This window comes from Bombyx mori, chromosome 5 (genome assembly GCF_030269925.1).
Source record: "Bombyx mori chromosome 5, ASM3026992v2".
NCBI classification, from domain to species: Eukaryota; Metazoa; Arthropoda; class Insecta; order Lepidoptera; family Bombycidae; genus Bombyx; species Bombyx mori.
The window spans coordinates 946,094-973,797 of NC_085111.1; the positions used below are offsets into that span (position 1 = coordinate 946,094).

The following is a 27,704-nucleotide window of genomic DNA, read 5'->3' on the forward strand; positions in this document are numbered from 1 at the left end:
TAATACGTTTGCAATACCGAGCTAAAGTCTACTGAAGAATATTGTAAACCTCGTAAGAGAAAGATACCATAGCGCGTCCAGGAAATATTATGGAAGGATTTATTCGAGAGTCGGATACAGAAAACGGGTTAATTTCAAACAGATCTCTAAAAGTTGTTTTAGATTATCCCATAATCTAGTTTTTAGCATCGCCTCGCCCGTTACCGCAGCAGAGTTCATCCACACTACCTAGAACCACTGCGTTCCACCACAGTGCGTTTTCAGATATCATTTCCCCAACGTTCCATCCAGCTTTAGAATGAACTCCGCTCCTCGGTGTTTCCAGAGCGTTATTACGTGTCTTTATTCAAACCTGGTTTGTGGGGGCTACTCAGGATAGTCAGAAGATCGGTTCTGGCATTGCTTGACGTCCTTTAGCGACGGTAACAACTTACCACCAGTTGGCCAGTATGGTCATCTGCCTACAAAGAACAATAAAATAATCTCCAAACCACAAATAATGGAACGATACAAATCACAAGTTTCGAAGTCTCAAATTCTAGTATTACTACTACTATTGGGTCGTCGCGTCCCCTTACAGGGGCGTGGGACGGGCCTCGGGAAAACCCCTCTGCTCGGGCTTGTGACTCCCTGCCTATTGAAGCATGCGGGGTGATGAGCGGCGGGATTGAGTCAGTTGGGCCTGAGTTGATGGTGGGTGGGATTATTTTTCTTCCTTCTTCTCTTCATTCTTCCTTCTTGTCTTCTTTCTTCGTCGGGGGCGGTCTCCTCCATTTTTTTTTTTCTTTTTGATGCTGTTATTTAAGTAAGTTAATAAGGATTTTCTCTATTACAGATGCAGTACACGGTATAGCAGTCCACAGGCGGCATGGGGCAGGCGGGTAGCGCTCCACACGCGACCCTCCATGCGCGTCGCTCCAATACACTCCCGCACGAGCCGCCTAGACATGCTCCTAAGGTAACGGTTACTATTGAGGAAAAAAACTGCATGCTATCAAAGTTAGAGATAAAATTCAAAATTGTAAATGCCAATTTACCCGATGTCAGGAACAGAACAAATGCGTCTGCTGATGTGGAAACTGAATTATAAATAAGAAAAAAAAGCGGTCACGCATTAAGTTATTTTTAATCATGTCCACGAATCGGGATAACCTCAAAAAATGTTATGTGCTTTAAATTTAATAATGGCTTTATTCCTTTTAAGATTTTTTGTAGTGTAAGTATTAAAAATACGCAGGTGTTGCCGGCCCCTCCGCAGCTAGCTTGTCTCCGAAGTACTGACAATGGAGCTATACTGCATTCAGGAGGAACCATCAGCGGTCGGAGACCTCTCTCCCTGATGCATCCTCATGACGCAAGCAAGGTTAGTAATACAGTGTATGAAATAAACCATGTGGTACACTATGAGCCAGACCAGATTTTACTACCGCTCTAACTGTTCCCACTGCGAAGCGTTACAGTTTGAAAGCCGGTTATCTATTTCCATCTAAGATAATAAAAAATGATATTTCAAGTTTATAACGCGCCATTCAAAGTTTTCCACAAATGCGCACACCTATGTATGTAATGTCGTGCATGTTCCAGCACACAGGTGTATATCGGTCTCGATCCACTGGGACTGGTGGAGACGGGAATGAACTTCGATCCAGGGAACGAGATCCACTCCACCGGTCACACACAAATTTGGACTTACGACAGAATGACGGTATCCATTTTTTTCTCATTAAAAAATCTCATTGATTCGACGATAAAGTTTATTCTTCGATTCTCCATTTTAGATTTTGCTTTAATTTAAGTGATCGTCACACAATCAAAAGTGAATAACTTTTCAATTGATTATAATTTTTTACTAAAAATTGTATTTTAAGCAAAATCAATTAGTTTTCACGATAAATAATCAAATCAAGTGCTTGACACAATTACTGGCGTTGGATGAAAATCATGAACTAAATATTTCAGGTACAAGTCTAAATAAAAGATTCGGATCAGAACCTGATCTCCGAATAGAGGAAGAGCAACAAAAATCAAAGAACAACAACAATAAACATTTCAAAAAGAAATACCGAGCACCCCCACCTCCTAACACTGATGTAAGTCTCATTACTATTAGATAAAATTTACCACCCACTACTTTTTACCTGTAGCGACAATAAGTTGTGGTTTTATCAGTGAATGGTACAGTATCTGTGAGATTATATACAAGATTTAAACTGAGTTAGCACAAAATATCCAGGGATTGCGAATTCGATTGAGTTTTATTTAGATCATCAATAATTAATTACTACACTAGAAATAAAGTGCAGCATCCAAGTAATCGAAGGTTTAAAAAGAACAAATTTTAATTTCAATCAGTCTTCATAAACTGTAACTACTTGTAGGTACTAGCTCTACTTGTATTTTACTGTTTGTAACAGTGATCAGTGACTTATATCAAGTTACTAAAGAATTCTATGACGTTAGGTTGTTTCTAATAAATTTTAAGTTTGCTAATTACTCTTCGTGTCATCTGTGATTCAAGAATCTAAAACTAATTATTCAATTTGTAGCATTTCGAAGGTTCTTCACCGGACTCGAGTGACGTAAACGTGAGAGCGGAACCTCAAAGAAAATTAAGATTATTTAAAACGAGAAGCGAAACCAAAAAGCTTAACGGCCTAGATAGTAACCTAAATTATAGAATCAACGAATATAAGTCATTAGACTTGAGTGACAACCAATTTGAAAGACGATACAAGTCACCTCATAAAGACAAAGAGCCTCACTTTAAATATCCTGACAATAGGGATATGCTCCAGACCTCTGCTTCTCTGAAGAGAGAGGAACGATTACTCCAAATTAGACAAGATTACAAGAAACCCAGAATAGACAGGGTGAGTGGATGCAGAGCGAAGACATCCAAGACCAATGAACACAACGAAGCCTGGAAAACTCCGCTCTTAAGCAGGAACTTTCGACACTCAGAAAGGTTTACAAAAGATGAAAATGATGTACCAGTTCTTAGAAGAGAAAAGACTTTTGATGAAACCATCCTAACGAACGAAACAGATAACGAATCACCTAAAGCTTTGCACGAAATGAGAATGAAAGCTATCGGGGAACAACTCAAAAGTCAATTGAGTCCACTGTCACAAAGAAACCAACCACTGAGAAAATCTCTTCCTTCACTATTAGTAAAAAATAATGAAGAAAAAGATGAATTTCAAGCTGAACTTAAAAAAGCAACCAGTAGAATTAGGAACGACATAAGCAATAGAAATAATAACGATATTAAAGCTAGTCATATTGAGAAATCGGTCAACAAACAGAAAGAACTACCATCTAACAAAGTCAAAGAATCTAGTCTTAATAACAAAAATATAGATTCGAAAATAAGTAGAAGACCTCTGACCAGAAATGAGATTAAACCCAAAGTGAACAGTAACCATATTGGTGTCGGTAAATTTAATGGCAAAGGCCTTCCTGATAGAGGACAAGCTTCGGGAAAAGAGTCGACCCCAGAGCATTCTCCGACACGAAAGACTGATGCAGCTAATCAAAATAAATCTGAAAAGTAAGTATTTCATGATATTATAGATCATTATGTCGCATTAAGCATGAAGATAGTGTTTTGTCTTGCATCTGCGTATACAATAATAGTATTGTAGCTTTACTTTACTATTAGTTCATAAAAAGGAGGATTCCCAAATCAAATCTATCTTATAAGATGAATTTACTAATGTAAATATACTAACTGCTTTATCTTACACTACCAGATCTTTTCGCAACCGGTCGATAGGAATTGAAAACGGTAGGCGAATCGTTCATTGTAGCGCCCTATAGGATGGGACTATATTCAATGGGTTGAAGTTAGTTTAATCTTCTTTACGTCAAGTATTGTAATGTATTCTAAAAGTTTTTTAATCGTCTCTGCAACTAATGATATTCCAGAGACAAGCCACACGCGCCATCAAAGCAGTTCTACTTCGGAATGATTGAGAACAAGAAGACGGAAAAAAAAGACAACCTAAAAGACTTCCCAGGGCTGGGCAGCCCGATAATCGAAGAGTTTGCAGACTTCCACCTCATCGAACAGAAGCTGTTTAACTATCGCGATGAAGACGCCGAAATAGACAAGTTCAAATCCCAGTTAAAGGATGATCGTAAAATTATAAAAAATTGTAAGTTTTTATGAATAAAATAGGCTAGAGTTTCATAATAATATGCGTCACATATGCCCTATCTGTCTTTGAGTCTGGCCAATTAGATCGTTTAATAACTTTGGTTGCTTCGAACAATCTTAAGCATAAATTATTGCTATTAACGAAAAGAAAAACTTAAATTTGTTCAGAAATAAAGGATATGTGTTTTAATTTGTTAGGCATACAGAGTGTTGTTTTTTACATCAATTCTAACATTCAAGAGTACGATACAAATTGGATTTAGCTCCCGTTCTAAGAAAGGGATAGAGCATTTCCATTCACATCGAAAACTTTAAATGTTTATCTTGAATTTTACGGTCGGACTTACATTAATACTTTAATTCACAAATTCCTTACCGAATTGTATTTTTATTTTGAATAAACACTACATCGGCTATAATGGACAAGCTCCATATTTTCTGTTTTACTGTTTTTATTGTGGATTTTTAATTAGTAATCAAACGAGATCAACAAAGCAACGACTTTATTTATTTTTATAATTTCGTACATGGGTGAAGGGGCTTATGGATTACCTGATGTAAAGTGGGTTTCGGAACCCATAGACATCATGCGTCAATGCCGTCACCCATCTTAAGACGTAAGGTCGACATCTCAATTGTATTTGTGTAAGGACAGTCAGTTCTTGTTGACGTTAAAAATATGCAAAATGGCGGCATCTACCTGACTTATCTTACAATACCTTCTTCCATCAGTTTATAATTCAGTATTACTATTTTCACAGTATCATCAGAATCAGCATTATCCTCCAACGGCTCTGAAGGTGACGGATCAGATGGGTCATTAGGTATCGCGGTAAGACTGCGCCCAACGCTACCAAAGAAACAGCCGACGATGCCCAGGTTCTCGCCTGCCGCTGCCTGGAAACAACTAGCCAGTTTGGACACTCATTTTGCCGCCGGTGCGTTGTTTTTTAAATATGAACCAACTTTTGCATTGGTCATTGATCATAAGATGATCGTACACGATTACTATGGCCTCATATTCGTACCTTCACTTTGTGTTCTGAATTCACTAACAATAAGTTAAATTCTAGCTAATCCAAGGCCTAATGTTACCAAGATTAGCCGGAGTAATGCCCGTAAAGAATAAACTAATATTAGTTACAGGATCGATATAGGTTCTGCGGAACCCAAAGTACAAGATATTATGATATCTCAGCATCATTCATTAGCATATTTTAAATCAAACAAAGCTGAAAATATAACAACCTACACGATTCCGTTAAAAAGTTGCTCAGGTTTAATTGGCAGCACGAATTGGCCTTTAAGGATGGGGTGGTTTAAGCTTTAACTGCATTAGAGTCATTTAATATATCCTAGCCCTCAAGCTATGTGATTGTGTGACTGAAAAAAACATTACTATGATGAGCGGCAGTTGCAGCCCCAACATGTGAAAGCTGACGCATCATATAATCCCGACGTCCACATTAAATAAATTGTTTCACGCATTGTTTCAGAATCACAACCAGTGTCTCTGGCGATTGAGACGAAAATGGCCGTGGATGTGTCTGCAGAGTCCTCCCCCCGGTCTGAGCCCTCCGGGGATAAATCCGGTGATTCTGGGATATCTGGTGACCACGGACATATAGATAGAAGAATGGATTCCCCTCCTAGACATCATGTAAGTGTTGAAAATCCTCGTATATTTTGATTAATATCAAAAACAAACGTGGCAGTCTTACTTTTTTTTTTATTGCTTAGATGGTTGGACGAGATCACAGCCCACTTGGTGTTAAGTGATTACTGGAGCCCATAGACATCTACGACGTAAATGCGCCTCCCACCTTGAGATATAAGTTCTAAGGTCTCAAGTATAGTTACAACGGCTGCCCCGCCCTTCAAACCGAAACGCATTACTGCTTCACGGCAGAAACAGGCAGGGTGGTGGTACCTACCAGCGCAGACTCACAAGAGGTCCTACCACCAGTAAAAAACTTGAATTTAAGTAGTTTTTTGACTAATAGGTCATGTCCGTTTTACAAGGACAGGTCACAGAGGAGCAAATACCTACGGAAGCTCTTTCCATAGTAGTGTAGTACTCAACCTTTGTGCCTGTGTTCCAATGGCGAGGGTTACTGTTATCCAAAGGAGATGCTGAGATATCCTAAAATAGATGTATAGAACACTCCTCATAGAACTTCAAAGCACAGAGAGAGAGAAGCAATCATGAAATATCACTTCATAAAAACTTACTCATTCAAATTTCGTGACACAAAAAAATATATTTAAAAAAAATATTATGCCACAACTTAAATTGAAATTATACAAAAAATGCTTGATATTGTGTATTGGTTTACTACATAGAACACAGAAGCTGTCCCTGCTTGGACTCCTCAGCAGGACCTGGGCGAGAGCAGTTCCGAGGGTGGTCCTCCAGAGGCTGTCCCGGACGCTCCCTCCACGTACCGTCTCGGCACTCAGCCCTTCAGCCTCTCCCTCCCAAGGGACTCGCATGTCACGGTCAGTCGCACTAGCTAGACGGGACGTTATGTGGTTGACGGTGGATTTGTTACAATATCGGTGTTGAGTCTGAGACCTGATTGACTAAAGATACTTCAAAAATTACAATCCAAAGAAAGTGATATTACATTTAAGAGCTATTATTTTTCAAGATTTTTATGTCAGTCAATTAGGTCAAAGATTGTGTAGAAAAACAACAATTAGATATAGTTTTAAGGAAAGCACTCTTTTATATCTATTGTGGTCTGTGATTGGTGTCAGGTGTCCCCATCGTTTTGACAAAATTTTGTGTGGTAGTGGGTAAACAAAACAAGGTTGTTGGCATGTAATCTAATTTAAATAGTAATGGTAATCACCTACAATGTACGAATATAATTGACTTAGAATGTGCATATTTTTTTTAATATATAGGTTATAATTGAGACATTGGTTTTAGTGGTTTAAATAATTTTTTTCGCTAGATGTGTGAAAGACCTCATAGCCTCCTCCTCTTAGCAGCACGGAGTCACTCATCACCACATGAATACCGACACTACCACGAAGTTGAAATCTCAACTGCATTGTATAACAGCTATACTAACTCTTCAAAGTGAAACACAAGTCTGCTTCGAAGCAGAAATAATACCCAGCCCTTAAGTCTACCACTAGTAATAATAACCAGTATTTATAATGATGTTGACAAAATAACTGAAACAAAACACTGAAAAGTTATAAATATAACCACAAAAAATGGTATTCAATAGAAATGACCACTATTTTAAATTTTCACACCATAACTTTTTTTTACCGTATCATATTCATTAAAAATAACGGTCTCATTATGTTTTTCAACATTGATAAACAAAACATCATATAAGTTTGTGTTGCAAATGAAATTACAGACAATGGCACAGAATGCACTCCGTATTGTAACAAAACACCTGAACATTATGAAATTGGCAATAAACTTTCTATAACAACTTAAAAATAAATTGTGACTAACAAACTAATAACTCACCTAACCTCCCGTTACATCTGACGGGGAAGAAAGGTTGATGAATTAGAAACTGAGATTTTTATATTAAGTAAACAAATAAGCTGCTGTATTTACTTACCTGTACTTCAGCTGTACATTATTGGTATTGAGGGCGCTTATATTAAAATACCAAGAGTAAAAAACATTTACACAAAGCAGAATAACAACTTTTTTTTCAAATTATAATATGTCATGATATATCATCATATAATATATCATGATATATATAGAACTATATGACTATAGATATATAATGCATACACAAAAATTCATTCAATTCGATCCAGCTGCTTAGTTGCAGTATAGATAAATAACCGACTGCAGCGCCATCTGCCGGGCTGATTTGTGAATCTAAACCATCCAGGGCGTCACTGAAACGCAACAAAAAAATTTATTCAAATCGGTCCAGCCGTTTAGGAGGTTCAGTGACACACACGTACAGTAGAATTATTTAAATATAAAGGATTTATTTTATGGGACGTGGCTCCATAACTGCTTTGTGTAATTCGATCATAGCAATCGTTGCTCTTTATTGTCCTACACTATTATTAATTTATTGTACTATAACATTTAACAAATACAAAAACAATACAACTTCTAAATTCAAATGTAACAGCATTAATGGCCGGACTCTGTACAACGACTATTCATTTTAAAGAAAACCAATCAACCTTTTTCCTCGTCAGTCCAAAGCCTAGAACTTAACTAACATCCCCCTAGTTTAAAGCGATGTCGTGTTTCTACGAATGCTTCCAGGGCAAACAGATCCAGCAGGGGTTCAATAGCCTCCAAAAGTTCAGGAAGTCGGTCACGGGGGCCTTAGGAGCGGCTTTAGGTTCGAGAAGATTCGATTTAGAGCACGAACCCATGCTAGAAGAACCTGAACAGAATTGGTTCTTGACGAAATCGGCACCGAATTCACTGTCAAATCCTTTGTTGTATCAGCCACCGATGAAAGCTAAAGGTTCCGGAGAAGAGGACATCAAGGAGGAGTCATCGCCACCATCAGAAAAGGTATACGCATCGAGCTTAGACATAGCTCAGTTACTGCTGAAGAAATATTAAAGTATATATGAAGAACTATTAGGAGTCACTATTAAATTAAATATTATAAATAGCAGTCCTCAGTGGGTCACGTTTCCGATCCGGTGGTAGATTCTGCGAAGCACTGCTCTTGCTAGACTCAGTGTTAGCAACACTCCGATTTGAGCCGCGTGAGCTTCACCTACACACGTTAGGGTGAAGCTGAAATAACCTCTCAAGGCTAACAGCATAGGTAGGGAAAAAAAAGAAAAAGAAAATAAGCCTCATACCTACTACTTCTATACTTCCTTTCTGTTTCTATCTTGAGTTTCGGTGGTCAGGTGTAATGTGAGCATGCATATGTTTGTTGGTTTATTTTATTGTGTCGGTTATATGTTACCATGAGAATTGAGATAGAGACAAATGACGTAAATAAATGAGAGATTAAAATGTATTTCATAAAGGTTCATTTCTTTAGGGCGATATATCACCTTGGAGACCTGGTGCTTCATACCTCTCGTGGGGCGGTCACGTCATGTACCTACCTCCACCACCAGCCGCCGAACAGCCTCTATCTATGATTGGACCTATTGCAAGACCTGTGAGGTGAGAACTATTTGCATGTAGCTGTAGGCAGGTATTTGTCTACGCCCTAACTTCGCATTACGCATCGCGTTACCGCATACAATTAGCATACCCGATCCCGTAGACCGAATGGTAAACAGTCGATGTCGCCCCAAGCACGTCATTACGGATCCGCCCGATTCCTTAACGGTGCTTTTAGGCACCACAAGCACCGGTTACCGTCCTCGTCGAACCCGTCGTTTACGACGAAGGGCTCGACGAGCGAATTAACCCATAGAGACAGCCCAATGAGTTTCTCTCCGGATCTTCTGAGTGGGTCGCGTTTCCGATCTGGTGGTAGACTCTGCGAAGCACTGCTCTTGCTAGGGCCAGTGTTAACAACACTCCTGCTTTGAACCCCGTGAGCTCACCTACACGTCAAGGAGAAGATGAAATAGCCTCTCAAGGCTATCAGCATAGGTAGGAAAAAAAATACAATTAGGTAGCTGGTACATTATGAAACTTTGGTCTTCTGTATACGACGAGCTCATAGCCAGATGCTGCGTGGTTACTGAAGCCCATAAGCTCCCATGAGCTCCCTTTAAATCCCCCATTTATTAACTAATTAAACTCCAATACCACAGACTAAAAGAGTTGCTTTATAATGGTTTCCCTCCAACAGGAGTAAATCTAGTGGTTGCATGGAAGCAGCGGCCAGGGCAGCCCGCGGGGGGCTCGGCGGCGAGATGCGAGAACGAGAAAGATCTGCGTCGCCCGGGGTAGCACGCGCCCTCCCAGCTAGAGTCGAACCAACCACTGTGAGTACATAAGTTATTTTTATAATGTCGTTTTGGTCTAGGTAGGTATTTTTTACGATCGTTAAGGTAAGTGGGGACTCCTAATTTAGCGAGAAATTCTATTATTTTAATGTAATAACAATGTCAGGTTGTTTTTGTCTCATATAGAGCCTACAGAGCCATATTCAACTCGATTCCTAGCCCTTAGTTTTTAAAAATATCACCCATTTATGGCAAGCACGTCACACTTGACTTTAAATGAACTGGTGCCATTTCCATCACCGTTCCGCACATGAGTAAAAACTTACCATAGTGATAAGTTTGAGAGCTTTCGACAGCAACAAAAAAGGCGTAATCTGTTTGCACATAACTAAATCAACAATCTTGACACCATCGATCATGTATTAGCTCATCTGTTTTGTTTTAGAACTAATTACACTATGCTTCTGTGTCCATGTTGTTACAACCATTTGTTTTAACTAACATGAGACAAAAAATTATCGCTCACCTAATTTGAACACAACCCTTTATAAAAGCACTGTATAGTTTTTGTTTTGAACTTGCGTCATTGTAGTGAATTTTAGATGGAATTATAAACTTTTGAATATATTTACATAAAAAAACTAGAAAAAATAAATTAAATAAATTTTCCAAAAAATGCGGCATAGATTTTAAGTTACAGTTACGAACGAATAAGGAAGCATTGTTCGAAGGTCGCTTGTCATAGATATAAATCTTTTAAAGGACAGACAATAATTATGACAAAATGGCGTGGGAACAATGTTTCAATGTTCGGAACTATAATGATCCTTAGTTTGTTTATCTATAGTAGCAGCCGAAGATTATATACGACCTTCTAGAACTATCGGCTGCTATCTTTTATTAATAGATTTTCAACATAAACTAGTCCAGTGACCCTCAACCTTTTTTACTCGACGACGTACTAAAGAACTCAGAAATCGCGATACCGTAACATACTTACATGCATAAATTTCAATAATTGCAACGAATCATTAATCTATTAAACGTAATTGACAGTTAACATTTAGTAAACAGTTACATATTTACCCTATAGACGATGCGATTTCCGCCGGTCTCCTTAGATAAAAATATAGTATTTATAAATATCGCGACGCACTACTTGATAACTTGCAACACACCGATGTGTCGATGGTTGAGAGCCGCTGAACTACTCAACAGGTTTTGATTAAAATCGCGTTTGTAGTTTTAGTTAAGTTTATGCCATGTCAATTGCTATGTAAATTTTACTTCAGTTTAAGATTAAAATATTTCCGGTCGTCATCGGTGTGGGAACGCGTCTAAAGCTTTTTAATAAAAGCGTATCCGTATTATGTGCTTACATAATGCTAATGTTATTCACTTCACAGCTATTCAAGGAGTCATTAAACCTCTTTAGAGTGTTAGCATTCAGCTATTCAAATCGTGCTTGTTCAATCGATTAATCATTGCGAATCGATCTGATAACTGAATCGCGAGTGCATACAATACAATAGACGGTCTTATGCAGAATGCTAGCTAAGATCCGCTTCGTATTATTCGGGATTACTATGTTTCATGAACAGATACGGTTATATCTCGATATATTAATTAATACACTAGTAACGTGTTACAAAAATGGTAAGCACTTGAAGACTTAATATAAAGTTTGTTAAGTACACACGAAATAAATATCAGTCCACAACCAATACCTCTAATAAGTCCAGTGTTATAGGTATCGGAAACACACAGGGAAAAACATTAAGGACACTTAGACTCAAAAAGATTCGATGTATTTCTTTCGAGTAAATTTTAGAACCATAAGAGTCAAAAATTTTGAAAATCTAATTGTGACCTGAGTGTCGCACTCTGGGTGTTCACAATACCGCTGGACCATAAACCATTAGGGAAAGGATGGCTAAACAGTGATATAATAAGATTAAAGATCGACCCAAAAAAAGAGACAGTTACCGTTTAGAAGATTACTAAATATTTTTTTAAAAACTGACTGCCTCTTTACTGAATGAAACATTCTACCGAAAACATTGGATCTGGTTATGATGCTCGGGACATCGCTCATTGTGCGTATTAACATGCGCGATCACAAATCGAGCTTCACACGAAACACGTTAACTGTTTTACAACTTCACGGAGCTTCTGCGACTTGGACGAACGCCCAAAAGATCAAACGTGAGAAATTTTATAAACTCGTCCTAGCCGATCAAAGAGGCTACCATGGTTCCACTTCCAGCAGCTCATTTGGTCATTTAAAATATATATATGAATACTAAATGAATAATATATATGTATACATAAATTAGATAGTTCAAAAACAAACAAAAACACTCTTAAATAGCAAACCGAACGAATAATTAATTTTATCTTTTTTTTATCCTGTTGATACTGGTTAGAGAGCAAAGTTTTTAAAATTATTATTAACGGTATGTACTTGATGCGTGTGCAATTTTCATCTTAATCGAATATCTTGAGGTCCTTGAAAATAGCATTCAAAATTTCTGCAAAATTCAAAGAAACTAATAAAAGCATGTTAAAAATTGTAATAACAAACGAGAGACAAGATATGAGCATTTATCGATTGATAGGACATGCGATTTTATAGCTCAGAGATTAAAGACTGCAATTTTTGTCCACAAACCTGTTTCGGGCAAAGAGTAGTATTAGAGTAGTAGATCACATTTTTCGGTTTCATTCCATCCATTTTTACATTTACGGTAGGCAGCGGCTTGGCTCTGCCCCTTGCATTGCTGAAGTCCGCGGGGGACGGTAACCACTCACCATCAGGTAGGCCGCATACTAGTCTGCCTATAAGGGCAATAAAAAAAATCCGTTTTCGAAAATATTCACTTTCATGTAAACTAAATAAATTTGAGAACCACTGCCTTAATGAAGAAGTAAGAAAAGAAAACGATAATCAAATGATTTAATGGCTACCTTTATAATTATTTTATTAATCAGTGATCTAAATACAAACAAAAAATTTAATGGAAGTTCATATAAAACACGGGCATCAATTATTATGTTTCAGGATTTTTATTTATCCATTTTTTTTGATTATACGCAAAATATACGTTTCGTTACTAGTGCGAGCAATTTGTAAACACGCGCTTGTAAATGATAACAACATAAAAGCATCAACAAAATAAACAAATTGATTTAACTTTGCCTTAATGCACTTTTGTATTGATGCGACAAACTCATTTTGTCAACCATAAACATACTGACAAAAAAATATAAACAAAATGTCTCCGTTTCTTAGGCCGCAATGTAACGTATAATTTACAGTAATGTTAACGGAAAAGAATATTTACTTGTTAAGTTGACTATATTTTTGTTGATTTTTGTTTCCATTTTGAAGAACTTGCATCAGATTTTTAAATCGACTTGCAGATTTGATTATGCAAATGTTTAAATAATTGAATTATGTCAACAAAACCACACACGATGCGTTTGGAACTCCCATTAGATTATTTCGCATCGTAAATCGCAGTCGCATCTTTTTTTTATGAATGAGATATTACTGGTGGCCCGGAGGCCTCACCGGTTTTACCAGGACAGGTGGGCGAGCAAAGGCTCAGCCAGGAGGGGTGGGATTTGCTAACAGCTGCCCGAGCGCCTCCGAAGGAGACCTAACAACAAGAGGGCAGGTGTTTCGCGAATGACGCAGTCGCATCAGTGCAACCGGAGATACCGTGTGCGCGGGAGTAGGGATGTGTGCCGCAGAGTCTAGCTCGCCACACGTGCCGGTCACCTGTCGACTCGCGGACAAGTGCACGTGCTGACGCCAGTATCCTGTTTAATGCTGTACGGTCAGTTTAAATTTAATTATATTTTTATATAATCGCTGACATTTTCACAGTTGAATGTTGTGTTTATTTTCAATCTCCAAGTTTTTTTTCCTTCGGCGAATACGATAAGTACGATAGTAGCAACATCGGTGTAACTATGTACAAATTAATATTCATAATTAAACCGTGCAAATGTTTTTAAAAATTAGTATTATTAGTTCCTCAAATTTTAAGTCAACTCGCTTGGCTTCGAAATATTTTTGGTAACTTTATTTCGATCGAAATTAACCCAAACTTAATAGAAACATATATGTAAGTGATTTCGATTTTATGTTTGTTACTCGATAATTCTGAAAAATCAAAAACGATTTTGGTTTTTTTAATCGTTTCTGATTCCCATGCAAAGACAATATGTATCTTCTTTATCTAAAACATACAACTTTCGAACCGGCCATCCATATTACAAATAACATAAAAATACTTCAATTGCTCTGACCAGAATCATTTCATAATTCCATAGTTCAGAACCATCTCAGGAATTGAGTACAAAATTTTAGATCCATCCAAAATTATCCGCTTACACTCATTCGTTAGTCGTTTAATTTATCTATACCTCTATATATTATTATATAAAAATGTACTGCTGTTCGTTAGTCTCGCTAAAACTCGTGAACGGCTGGACCGATTTGGCTAATTTTGGTCTTGAATTATTCGTAGAAGTCCAGGGTAGGTTTAAAAGGTGAGAAAATATAAAAAATCTCGGAATTATATAAAAACAAACAATTTTGTTTTTCCTTTGATGTGTCCCCTTGATTCATTTTTTATTTATCGATTGAGGCACTACGAAGTCTGCCGGGTCAGCTAGTGTTAAATAAGTTTTTTTTTTAAATCTCTACAAACAAATGCGAGAATCGTTTACATTACACAGTCGAGTAACCTCCAACGTCTGCCTGTCTTTATGTTCATTTTCATTACTATGCTAATTATTAAACACATTTGATTTTTTTCATACAATTGTTTCATTGTTCAAATGATAGTGTTCAATGCTTAAATCTTTACTTACTTTTTAATTTTAATATAATTACCCAACACATTCGAATCACATCATAATTTAAAATCGTAATTAAAAACGAGAAAGTCAAGACGAACTATTTGCTAGTAATTATTATTTTACGTAAACTTATTACACAATGTATCTTGTCTTAAATCTTATTAATTCCATGTATGACTCACTTGCTTTTTAGAAGACACTACACTACAAGTAACAAAAAAATATACATTCTAATTCCTATCAAACGACTGACATTTGAAAATAGCTATCGATATAAACAGACAGAAAGTCGTGTTATTCTTGGCAGTGAATATTAAATTATTAATTATAAATTACTTAAGGAGTACTGAAAATTAGAAAATAAGAATTAATTGCATCTATTTGCTTTCTGTCTGCCTTTCTTGATTATCATCATCTATACATATGAAATTGAACAAAAGTAATTAAATAGAAAAACGGTATATAACCTATGAAGATTAATAGAATATAAGTAGCCATTGTGTGTCGGTTTGTTTGTTTACGCACAGCTCCGAAACTACGGTACGGAATATATTCGTAATATAGTTGTAGGTATTATTAAAATTTGACGTTACAAAAAAACAGAAATCGAGATTTGAAGATACATATAGCTGTCCGTCTGTTAGGTTTTCGCGCTCAAATCACTGAACCGATTTTGCAAAAACTCTGTATAAGAATTTGAAACCCGCTAAAGAATTTTTTAGGTTATCTTTTATCCCGTCACATCACGAATCGTACCCAGACGAAGCATCTACCGAAAAGCTTGTCCCAAATCTACATATAAATAAAATTGGAGTGTCTGTAATATTGAAATAACCGCTTTTTACTACATGCGTATGAATATATGTATATGCGTATGTATCGTATACACCAAAATAACATTTTTTACAATTTTTGTCTGTTTGTCTGTTTGTTCCGGCCAATCTCTGGAACGGCTGGACCGAATTTGGCGAGACTTGCACTGGTAGGTAACTGATGATATAAAAAGTAACTTAGGCTACTTTTTTTAGACTAGCTTCGCCCCGTGGCGTCACTCACGGTACGACAATAACCGCAGGTAACGTCGCGAGACTCAGCTATTAATAATAAAATTTAATGTTTCCGAAGCGAAGCGAGGGCGGGTCGCTAGTATATCATAAATTTACAAGTACCAAGAAAGAATTTTGTACGTAATCGCAACGGCTATTCGTACGTTCTCCGTTTTTATAGTTGACGTTGTAACAATAATAGTCGAATACAATCCTCCTTCTTCCTCAGTGGTACATTCCTGGCGCAGTGGTCATGGTTATCGTCTTATTTATTGGTCGCGGGTTTTGCGAGGCTTCTCCATCTCTATTTGTGACAGTGCGTATACATTCAAATATATTACGAATACAACTAGACATTCAAATATATATATATATGTCTAAACATATATAAATCTGTTAAAAATAAGTTAATTGGTAAAACAAGCATCTAATCGGTGTTTTGTCTGATATTTAAACGGCTACCGATGCTTTCTTTGATATTTTCATAAATGTTCCGAGCGGAATGCTCTGAGGAAATACTTGAAGCGATTGCCATCGCAAAGGAGTCCCTATGAACGGGGAAGATAATATTTGGCAATGGCATTTTTAGTATATCAGCTCGATGCCTCCAATGAACACTATGCTAACTCCAAATTCGTAGATTTACAGGAGGAGCGTTTAAACGAAAAAAGTTGATAAAATCTTTATTATTGCAGATATATTTATGGTTTTTTTTGTGTAACTAGCTGATTTACTCTTGCTTCGAACCCCATCAATAATGATTAATTGTAATACTTTTAGCATAGTAAAGCGATTTGTGTGAAAAACGAAAATTTCAAAATTTTGAGTTAGAGTAGTGTTCATTGGAGGCAACGAGCTATAAGTCAAATCGTCAAAGCGTTATCTCTTTATTTTAATTAGATTTTAAACTGTTCGTTACTCTTGGTATTGCCTGGTATTGCCCGTGTCAATGAAACACAATTTTGTAAATTTATCGATAACAATACAATGCGTGTTGTGTTTAAGAATTGAAAATAAATATTATTTTTACAAAACCCTACATCATTGAATGGAATATGAATTTTAAATAATTTTATAGTTGATTTGCTTAAAAGAGAATTTCACATACCATTATTTAAAGGTTTCTACAACGATTTTCACATGTAATCAAACTTTACCTTTCGACAACGCTGAAATATCAGAAACTATCGTCATAAGAACTCGCTAAATAATAGTGTATGTTGTATATAGGCGCGAAAGTTTAAAACAATTATAAGAACCTGTTTAATGTTTAATTACCGCTCGGGGTCACAATTACAACGTCGGCCTTCGAACATCAATGATGTCACGTAACGCATCTCATTATTTACCTGTAGCTTCATTATTGTATATTTAATTTACATAATATGAATAAATGGTATGTTAACAAAAACGCCACCTATTACTAACAAAGGTTAGATATTAATGACTGAAGATTTTATACTCTCGTACCTAACGCGAACCCACAGACACAGCCCACTGAGTTTCTCGCCGGATCTGGATCTTCTCAGTGGGTCGCGTTTCCGATCCGGTGGTAGATTCTGCGAAGCATTGCTCTTGCTAGGGCCAGTGTTATCAACACTCCGGCTTGAGCCCCGTGAGCTCTCAGCTGTCAGCATAGGTAGGATAAAAAAAACCTACAGCTACAGCACAAGTGATTCGATTTTCATTACGTGATAAATATTAAAGCGTTGTTTACATAAATGCAAATTTTACTGGAATATTGCACAACAGTACGACAAGTGCAATCTCTGTATATATTTAACCCCAAAAATAATATGCTGAGAACGAGCGAAAACTGAGAATTTACACACAGACGTTACTGTTGCTTCGCATAATGCAGATTAACTGCTTGTGAAATTTAATGACTAGCAAGACGCATGTGGAGAACTCTTTACTCAAATATTATCAAAAACAACATATTAGTATCGAAATACTGTGAAAAAGTCATTGTCTATTTCTCCGCTTACTTATTCTGTACCAGGCTACCCACTTTAATGCGGTTTTCACTATTAAAGACTAAATAGAAAGATAAGAAGAGATAGACAGAAGAACTAATCCAGCCACTTAAAATTCAATCGTTAGCTATACAAAAATATTCGTTACTATATATATATACTTATTTCACCTGTGAAGCAGTAATGCAGGATGGGGCTCCCGGTGTATAGAACTGAGACTTTAGACTTCAAGTTTCAAGATGGGTGGCCTTTATGTTGTAAATGTCTACAGGCTCCTGTAAACACTACACACAAAGTGGTCCATAAGCTCATCCACCCACTTAAAAACGATATTATATAAAAAAATCGAGAACAATAGTCTAATTGCAACTACTCATAGAAATATGTCATAATGACATATTCAAATTACTTCGTTTTTTGGTCTCACACGTTATGTAACCTTTGTTATATTACGTATTAATCACATAGTTTGAGAAGCGGCTTACGTCACATTAAAACCGCACCTTATTTGCAATTTTTAGCATATTTCTTTAGTTAGTATTGTTCAATTTCAACTCTTATTTTTATCTTTAAGCGAGTGCTTAGTATGAACAACGGATGTACCAAGAACGGTTGTTGCAAAACATTACGTAAAATGACATTTGACTAAGGAAATTGCACATGAATGTTTGTCAAATATTTATAGTTCTTGTTCAGACATATGTATTGTACGTCTTTGAAATTTTAAGTGACATAATTCAACACGTCTATCTTACATTCACACTTGAGTCGACTATTATCAAAGCCGGCAATCTGACTTTTGGACAATTATTGGTAAATCAGAAAAACGAATTATTGATTTTGTATTCCATTGGCAGTCACAAAACTCTTCGGAACGACATCTTAGATAAATAACAGGTTAACTATTAACCTTTATTTAATGCAGGTTTTGAACCGTATTCTTTGAAGGAGACGATTATATTCAAATCAATCTGTATTGACATATCAATAACATTTTTTTGTCCAAATGCACAGATTGCCACCGACTCACTTACGAGTTGTAAACGTTACCGACATTAATGTTAAGATTAAGATTAAGATAGTCTTTATTAACAATCTAATTTAAGTTACATTTTTATTTATTTTAATAACTAGGTCATTAGCGCGATATATTTAGGTATTTAAAATTTTAAATATGTAAGTATACACTTATTATCTAGTTTTATTATTCGACACCGGTTTCTTAATCGTTTTGCTGTAGCATAGACCTCTTCCAGAATTCTCCATAGTGTTCTATCCTGCGTTTTTCTCATCCAAGTCGTTCCTGCCACTTTTTTGGTGTCATCTTTCCATCTATTCATTGTTGTCTCCTCTATTTCGCTTTTTATATCTTGGACACTAGTCTGTCACTCCTTTGGCCCATTTTTCTGTTTTAACGTTACCGATTTACTAATCCGCGTTGTCCGCCGTTTTGGTCCCAAGCCCGAATGAGAAAGGAGGGGGGTTGGTGTGGAAGAAACCTACCCATGCCGCAAAACAGTCAAAGCCGAATATCGGGCCGCGGTAACTCACCCGACATCCCTGAGCAGCCCTAGCGTCCCATCCCCTAATTACAGTGTAGAGCCACACGGGTATGTAGCACTATTCCGCCCATGTCTGCGGCGAAACAGTCTTGCGCCCTGACTTGAAGAGTAGGAGACCCTCTATGTAATCCTCATATGAATTACTCATGTTCCAAAAGTGACGGCGCTCACGTTAAGGTGTCTTCGGATCTACCACCGCCTATTAATTATTTATGTTCGTTTTACATACTCGCTGTATATTTTGACGAAGAACATAAGAATCCATTTTTTTAAACCAAAATAATTCCGTTAGCAAGTCACAGAAATCTTAAATTTACAACTTCAAAACATTTGTTAATAAACACGTTCGAAGGGCTTAGGTACGCGTGACTAGAATCTCGTTGACGCGACATCTAAATTCTTAGCCAGATCTGTTTATGTTAATGTTTATTAAAATATTTTAGTTTTGTATTCTTTTTCAACTTAAATTATATTATGGTTCAGTGTTTTTTACACGTTTCGACTATAAGAGAGTTTTGGAGGGGATTGAGTACGTAGCGGACAGAGATCTGTCACAGGATTTCAATGTACTCTCTTTATTGGTGGTAGGACCTCTTGTGAGTCCGCACGGGTAGGTACCATCGCCCTGCCTATTTCTGCCGTGAAGCAGTAATGCGTTTCAATAAAAAAAATGTATTCTGCTCAGCTGAAGGTAAGGGGTGCGAACCTCCAATTTAGCTACTTCGTTAAGTACGCGTGACCGTACGTGGCGCAAACCCGAAAGGAGAGGTTACCACCGGTCTGCTTAATTCTGCTTCGAAGTATTTATCCCGTTTAAGATTATACCTTTTAAACTGTTGTACAAATCCAACTGAGCCGTCAATAGACTTAGGTGATCTTCATGATGGCGGACTCCCCGAATCCTGATCACGCAGGAGCAAGTCACCGTCGTCGCCCTAGACACGTCCTTACGGATCCATCAGATCCAATAACTCTTGCGTTAGATACCTTCAGCTCTAACACTGAGAGCAGGCTTAGGGATCCCGGTAACCGTACTCGTCGAACTCGGCAAAGAGTTCGACGTGCAACCTAACCCATTCATCAGCCTGCTAAGTTTCTCGCCGGATCTTCTCAGCGGGTCGCTATTCCGATTCGGTAGTAGATTCATTCGCGAAGCAGCTACTCTTGAGTTGTTAGGTCTTCTTCGGAGGCGCTCGGACAGTTGTTAGGAAAGCCCACCCCTCCTGGCTGAGCTTTGCTCGCCCAGTTTCTGAAAACTGAAAAGGCCGCCAGTAATACTTCAATAATAAAAAAAAAATTATGGCGGACTGCGCCATCCGAACAGAGAAGCTAGACGTGTTATGCCGTTATAAAAACAGTTGTCCCGCGCCTAAGTTCCAACGAAAACGTATCGCGATAACCGACATACAATTACACACATTTGTTTCGGTTCTAACGTTGCGTTGATTGCAACAATTATAAAACTTAACTGTTTATTTTTTTCTTAATTATCTAATGAAAACGAAAAAAGAATAGCCTGTTGAGTTCGTTGCCGGTTCGTCTCATAAGTGTGGCTGCTTCGATAACCGGTGCTAGAGTTTACTACGACATTCAATGATTTCGTTAGATGACAGTTAAAATAAATGATCTTCGATTTAATTAGATATTTTCTACTCGTGGCTGCGTATATTATTAAATACACAACGCAAAATATAACTGACAATAAAATTTTTACAATTGAATCGGAATTAATTATGTAAAGATTGTAATTATTGTTAAAAGTTGTAATAATTCGCTTTAATCTTTCGCACCGTGATAGCGGTGACGTTGTAATATCTAGGTATTCCTTTTTTATTACAACAATCACTCCCAGATTAAGATACAAAGGTTGATGCGATAGTAAAAATGCAATAACCCGTTACCATGAAATATTAGTAATTAAGATTAAGGATACCTACTAAAAAATTTAAAAACTCTACAAATATGTTTTTTTGTTCGTCCCAATAAAAGGTCACTTCCTAGTTAAGAAGCAATCGTTTATTTTGCATATAAATAAATTTAAAACAAAGTTTATCGCATGAATTATTTATACCTACGAGTATACCTTGTTAGGTTGTATCTAGCTCGGATAACAGATTCGTTTTGGTACGTTATTCGATTTGAATAAATAAGTTTTTTGTTTGTTGTTTTTTTTTTTACGTTCGCAAACTATCCATTGACTTTAGAAACATTAACTTGTATTTACTTTATGCAAGAATACCTTTCGGACGAAATCGTATTGTTTTACATTACGTACCTAAACATATTTTATTTACGTATTTTACATTCGTAAATTTTATTTTGGGGATTAACTCATTAAATTTACTGGTCTAATGGTAAGAGGGAAACAATAGGAATACACAGTCTGAGCATCAATACCTACTATTACAATAAAAAAATAACACCACATTTGCAACAGCATATAATTATATTCAATATGTTTTATCATTTTCGCGTCAATGTTTGTTAAAGATTCTTGTGATAATAAAATGGAGTATGCTGCTAAAGAGTATCGAATTGAGTAGCATTACACAAAGAAAGTATGAAAGCAAATACTATTTATAAATTTTCCATTCCCTTTGTAGTCAAGTTTTTGTGCTTAATAAAACGTCTCCATCTTCGATTGGTGACAGAAAAGATCTGGTCGTTCAAATAGTATTCTAACTATACGTGCGACCAAAATAGTGAAGGAAAAATGCGAAAAAATGATGTCGAAGGCTTTATCTAATGTAGTGAAAACTCGGAACCATATTGAGGATATAAAAAAAAAATTATGACTTACAAGTTTATAGGAGACTCACTGCTCATTACTTAGCAATTCATTTAAAAATGAATTGTGTGGTATCATTTTTTTTTTATTGCTTAGATTGGTGGACGAGCTCACAGCCCACCTGGTGTTAAGTGGTTACTGGAGCCCATAGACATCTACAACGTAAATGCGCCACCCACCTTGAGATATAAGTTCTAAGGTCTCAAGTATAGTTACAACTTCTTCATAACAACTTCTTAGGAGGTACCCAAGGTTCTTAGGAGGTCATAAAAACAGGAGAGCTAGCTATCAAGGAATACACTCGTTCCCAATAAGCTACAAAAGGACATTTCAGACTTCATTATTTAGTGTTATCAATGAATAAAAATATTAAAAATCTCATTTCTTACTTCCACAAAAAATAGGTCAATTTTATACATTAAATAAATCAAAATTTTCAGATGTAATGAATTTTGAGCTGATATTCGACCACGAGGTGAAAAGTAATTGAATAAATTTCGCCTTTTTTTATTACATATCAATTCATATCACTTACGTCATTTTAATAATATGATTAAGTTACCAACATATCTGGTATGTGGTATGGACATGTCATGCGTAGAGAGAAGATGCATGTGATAAGGATATGTATGGAAATGGTAGTGCAAGGTAGAGGGGGAAGAGATCGACCAAAGAAGACATGGATGGAGTGTGTGAATGACGATATGAGAGAGAGAGAGAGGAGTGAGTATTGAGATGACGGCTGATAGAAGAGAATGGAAGAGAAAAATTAGCTGTGCCGACCCCACCTAGTGGGTTAAGGTGGAGAAAAAGAAGAAGATTAAATTACCAACATTATTCGCATATCGTACCAAGTTTATTAGATATTGGCTTCTCAGCTTTAAGGAAAATACTGATTAGAATCCGTCTGTGGTGAGGAAAAAAAATTTAACTGTTCACATTAAAATTTTAAAGACATTTCCCATTGCTGAATCGGTGGAAACGAAAACAATATTCGATATTAGTACCAGCACGACGTTCAGTAACTGTGCCGAGCAAACACATCGGCACCTGAACAAGCATCCATATTTACCGACACGTTCACAAACATCGTTTCTCGCGACTTGGTAGGTTCTCACTTTACTTCAAATGTCGTCAGTTCCGGGATTCATCATGCGTGCATCACATCCACCAGAGTGCTTAGTGCGATTTTTTTGACGTTCTCGATAGCGTAAAAGTTAACTCAAGTATGGAGTTAGAACAGCGCCCCTAGCGGCAACAAAAATTTTGAATGGAGTTGGAACGTTTGCCTACCTTTGCCGCTCGCACTAAGCACATAGGTCCCGTGTTCCATCTATGCATAACTAACTTTTCAGTTTCTGGAAATCACTTTGTCATGTGAAAATTTACGGCTACTCATTTATGGGTTGTTAATAATCTAGTTACAGTATTAATATCGGGGGCAAAGGCTTTTATTACAAACAATAAAAAGTATTAATCACTTTAAAAACTAGTCAGCTACATTCCAATGATTCAGTTTGCCATTGTTATGTGGTCATGATAACCATGAATGCGGGACGGTCTGCAAGGACATGGCGCTTTTATGGGACAATCAAACGACCCAAATACTATGACAATCGTACTTTGTTATGTAAAACCAAACCAGTAAGCAGTCAAATATGTATGGATATCGAATTATGGGCGAAATTAAAAAAACGTTCCCATAGATTTTGAAACGAAATACAATTTGCTTTAGATTACGCGAGGTGCAGATTTAAACAAAATAGATTCGTGGGGTCGTCAGTGACCATTTAAAAAGAAAACTTAAAAGTATTCGATACATCCGAAATTATAAAATAAAAATAAATAGTTTATCGATCTATCTCTTAGGTTTAAATAAATAGAAAATGTCGTGTTTTTGATAGATGCGCCACAGTGGAACTAACTACCAGTCAATTACCCCACAACTTAAATAGTGACATGCTGTATGGCAAGACAAACATGAAAATAAAAATGTGCTATGCCAACTTACAAATCAATGATGAAATCCATACAATCCTACCCTAGTTTGATAGTGCGGTCGGTGCGTCAAACAGCTATTTTACAAATTGATAAATTGTATTGATTCTTATCCGACTACGGCAAAGCCAAATGTTTTAATAGTCTGGACCCACGGAGCATTTTTGTACGCTCACCGATTCGTTTGATACCTCTTAAGCTAACAAATGCTCATGAAATAGCTATTCTACTTAATCCTCTTTTCTTTCCAAATCTGTGTATTTTATAAGCACCGTATCATGACTTAAACGACACAAAATTTTCAGTGTCTGTTTAAAATTTTCTCACCACCGATTTGTCTGAATACAGACGGCTCATTTTAAACTGGAGGTTCTATTGTTTCTCTTACCAATATACATAGACCTTTCAATGAACCTTAAACGGCTTGACTTGTAAATATTTCATTAGTACTGACAAGTCTGTTTTGGTTGGTAATATTTTTGTACCGTCAATAATTTTACGCATAATTTCACGATATGTTACTATGATCGTTACTACAAGGTATTTTTGTGTTGTTCAATATTAATGTCGAATTATACAAATTCAACTGCACACTTAAATTATACTACATATTGAACAGTAATTGAGTGAATGAATGAGTGATAAATGAGGACTGTATATCAAATGACTGGTTGTTGTTAACTGGTTACCGGAGCTCATAGACATCAACAACGTTAATACCGCCACTCATCTTGAGACAAGAGTTCTAAGTCTCAGTCTTAAAGTACAACGGTTGCGTCACTCTTCACAGCAGAAATAAGCAGGTGGTGGTACCTACCTACCCGTGCTTGCTCACAAGATGTTCTACCACAAGTAAACCAGTGTTCATCACAGTAAACCAGAAAATACAATCTGTCAATCTAGTACTATCCTCCTCCTCCGTGCGTCGTATTCCTCAGTTCTGAGGGTCGTGACCTTTACTGAGCACTTTTGTCAGGACTTTGTTCTTCCATTCACTTCTGTCCTCCGCGCAGTGGATAGCGACATTGATGCTGGATTCCAAAGTCGTCTTAATCTGATCGGACCAGCGCATGGGACTACGCCCCCTAGGCCTCTTTCCTTCCACTTTGCCGGTGATGAGAAGTCTTTCGAGATTGTCACCCTTATTTCTCGCAACGTGACCGAAAAACTCTAAGATCCTACGTAGGCAAATGGTGGAGAGTCTTAAGGAGACGCCTAGTTCTTCCAGGATTGATGCGTTTGTCCGATGCGCCATCCAGGGAATCCGCAGCATTTTCCTCCAGCACCACATCTCAAACGCGTCGATCCGACTTCGATCAGCCTTCTTCAGAGTCCATGTCTCCGCCCCATATAAGCAAATAGAAAACACAAGACTTGTTACGCTTGGTTTTTATGGAGATGTTTCTATCGGACCAGATGCTATCAAGCTGAGACATGGCAGTTTTTGTTATCCCGATACGTCTTCGAATCTCAGGCTCGCACGATCCAGCATTCGCAATCATGGAGCCCAGGTATATGAATCTTTCTGTTTTTTCAAGATGCAGTGACCCCGTGTGCTCCAGTTTGTTCATGCGGTCTATTACCATCACTTTTGTTTTGGATCGGTTAATGGCAAGACCAAGTTCGAGGCTAATTTTTTCAAGCTTGCTCATGAGAGCAGCCATCTCGCTTTCATTAGCCGCGAGAAGAGTGGTGTCGTCGGCGTATCAAGACAAGAATAAGTACATACCTAAACACATCCGAAATATCTTTAGCAAACGGTACCAATCTGAAGATCAAAATGACGTCGAGAAAAACTAATATCGGGAGGTCGCGTAGCTTCATTCACTCTAAGCCTTTCTTGGCGGAGTATTAGGGTACGCGTTTTGATTTGAACGCACCAAATTCTTCACCAAAACGACTCAAAAATGCTGAATCTTACGCATATTTCTGTCCGCTATTTATGATAAAGTTCTATGTTCCATGCCGCTGTGTAGTTGTCATACGAACATTATCTTCGAGGTCATATCTAGTGAGGCCACACAATCTTGATGCACGTGACAAAATGTTTCTGTTTTATTGAAGGGATAACTTACTTTTATGATGGGCTTAGTAAAGTTTTTTGAGGATAATACTCGGAGAGAAACGTAATGATGTGTAGATAGATCTATTTGTGTTATGTCTGAATTAAATAGACCTTCAAAAATCGAAGCTTTAATATAACATGTATACGTTTTCTTGAAATGCTGCTAAGGGATACAATAAAAGGCTTAAAAAGAAAATTGTATTTTTATAGCTTTCCATGAGAACTTGCAGATTCGAGAACAATAACATAAGTATCGTCAAAGTTTTCTTCAAGCATGACCGTATCGTGTAGTGTACTCATGAGGACTCTTGATTGTTAACACCGCATATATTCACATTGACATGAAAGACTAAGTGTGTTAAGCACGTTACCAGTAGACTATGAGCTCGCATTACCAAACCAAAGACACTCAATTCCCATTCAGGCTATTTATAACGTAAATACATTGCTCACAAAATTTTAAATGCTTCCTAATATAATAATACCTTGGAATCGTTACTGAACTTAAACGATATAAAAGCATTGTCCCTGACATTGCCGACGTCCGTGAGCGACGCTGACCATTCATCATCAGTTGGGCCGTATGCTCATCTGTCCACTAAGGTATAAAAAAGGTATTAAAATTTGGTTGCACAAAGAATACTTGAAAAGTGAGTCGCGGCTTACCGTAAAGTTCGTTCATAATACATAGTTCGTAATTGTTTTAAGGGAAGAAGGCGTCGAATTTATTTCAGAGATATTACAATGTAGCTTATTAAGATTACACAGGAAATAACTCTAACAAAAGATAAAAAATTTTACTACGTCAGCTAAAAAATGTTCATAGAAAACAGGAAAAAGTTCATTCATTATGCAAATAGATTGCAAACGCACAGTGAATTAGTTTCTATTGCATCAAATCTAATTACAATAAAACTGCAATTAATATTACCTAACTAAGGTCGGTTTTGATGTGCAAACAGATATACAATTACGCACGAAAATATTTCATTGTTTTAGTAAATTAAACCTTATTATTAGATACATTAAGACTATTCACGGCATTGCTGGCATCGTATTCAATTTTTCTATTAAATTACAAGCAGCTAAGGTTCTAAATAGATTGGCGTAATATTTTTGGGTAATTTTATCACGGCATCTTGTTCGCACGCTCTAAATAATATGTGCCTAATATTTACTGCGTGGTTTTTAACAAAACGAGAATATATTCATTGGCTTTAACTTTCTACGTTTTCTAACGTGAATGTTCTTTTAGCTCGTTTATTATTTTGTTTTTTCCACCGGCTAGTGTGTAGCAATCCTTTAAACCTTTCGAAGTAGTCGTGGGAGCTTAAAGGACAAAAAGCCAAGTGCATTCG

The 27,704-nt window shown here is 36.9% G+C and overlaps 1 protein-coding gene across 4 annotated transcripts in view; it reads left to right on the forward strand.

Annotated features, from left to right (window-relative positions):
- LOC101747074 (uncharacterized) overlaps positions 1-27,704 on the forward strand; it is a 118,323-nt gene that overhangs the window by 80,110 nt on the left and 10,509 nt on the right. For 2 of the 4 annotated variants that reach the window (XM_038010874.2, XM_038010878.2), the window contains exons 3-14: positions 836-958; positions 1,238-1,363; positions 1,585-1,705; positions 1,960-2,090; positions 2,547-3,550; positions 3,928-4,157; positions 4,921-5,097; positions 5,656-5,819; positions 6,503-6,658; positions 8,394-8,687; positions 9,175-9,302; positions 9,943-10,078. In XM_038010874.2, coding sequence (XP_037866802.1) covers positions 869-958; positions 1,238-1,363; positions 1,585-1,705; positions 1,960-2,090; positions 2,547-3,550; positions 3,928-4,157; positions 4,921-5,097; positions 5,656-5,819; positions 6,503-6,658; positions 8,394-8,687; positions 9,175-9,302; positions 9,943-10,078 — 2,757 coding nt within the window. In that variant the 5' untranslated portion in view covers positions 836-868. The remainder of the gene's footprint in view (positions 1-835; positions 959-1,237; positions 1,364-1,584; positions 1,706-1,959; positions 2,091-2,546; positions 3,551-3,927; positions 4,158-4,920; positions 5,098-5,655; positions 5,820-6,502; positions 6,659-8,393; positions 8,688-9,174; positions 9,303-9,942; positions 10,079-27,704) is intronic. The other 2 variants (XM_038010875.2, XM_038010877.2) reach the window with 2 other exon arrangements.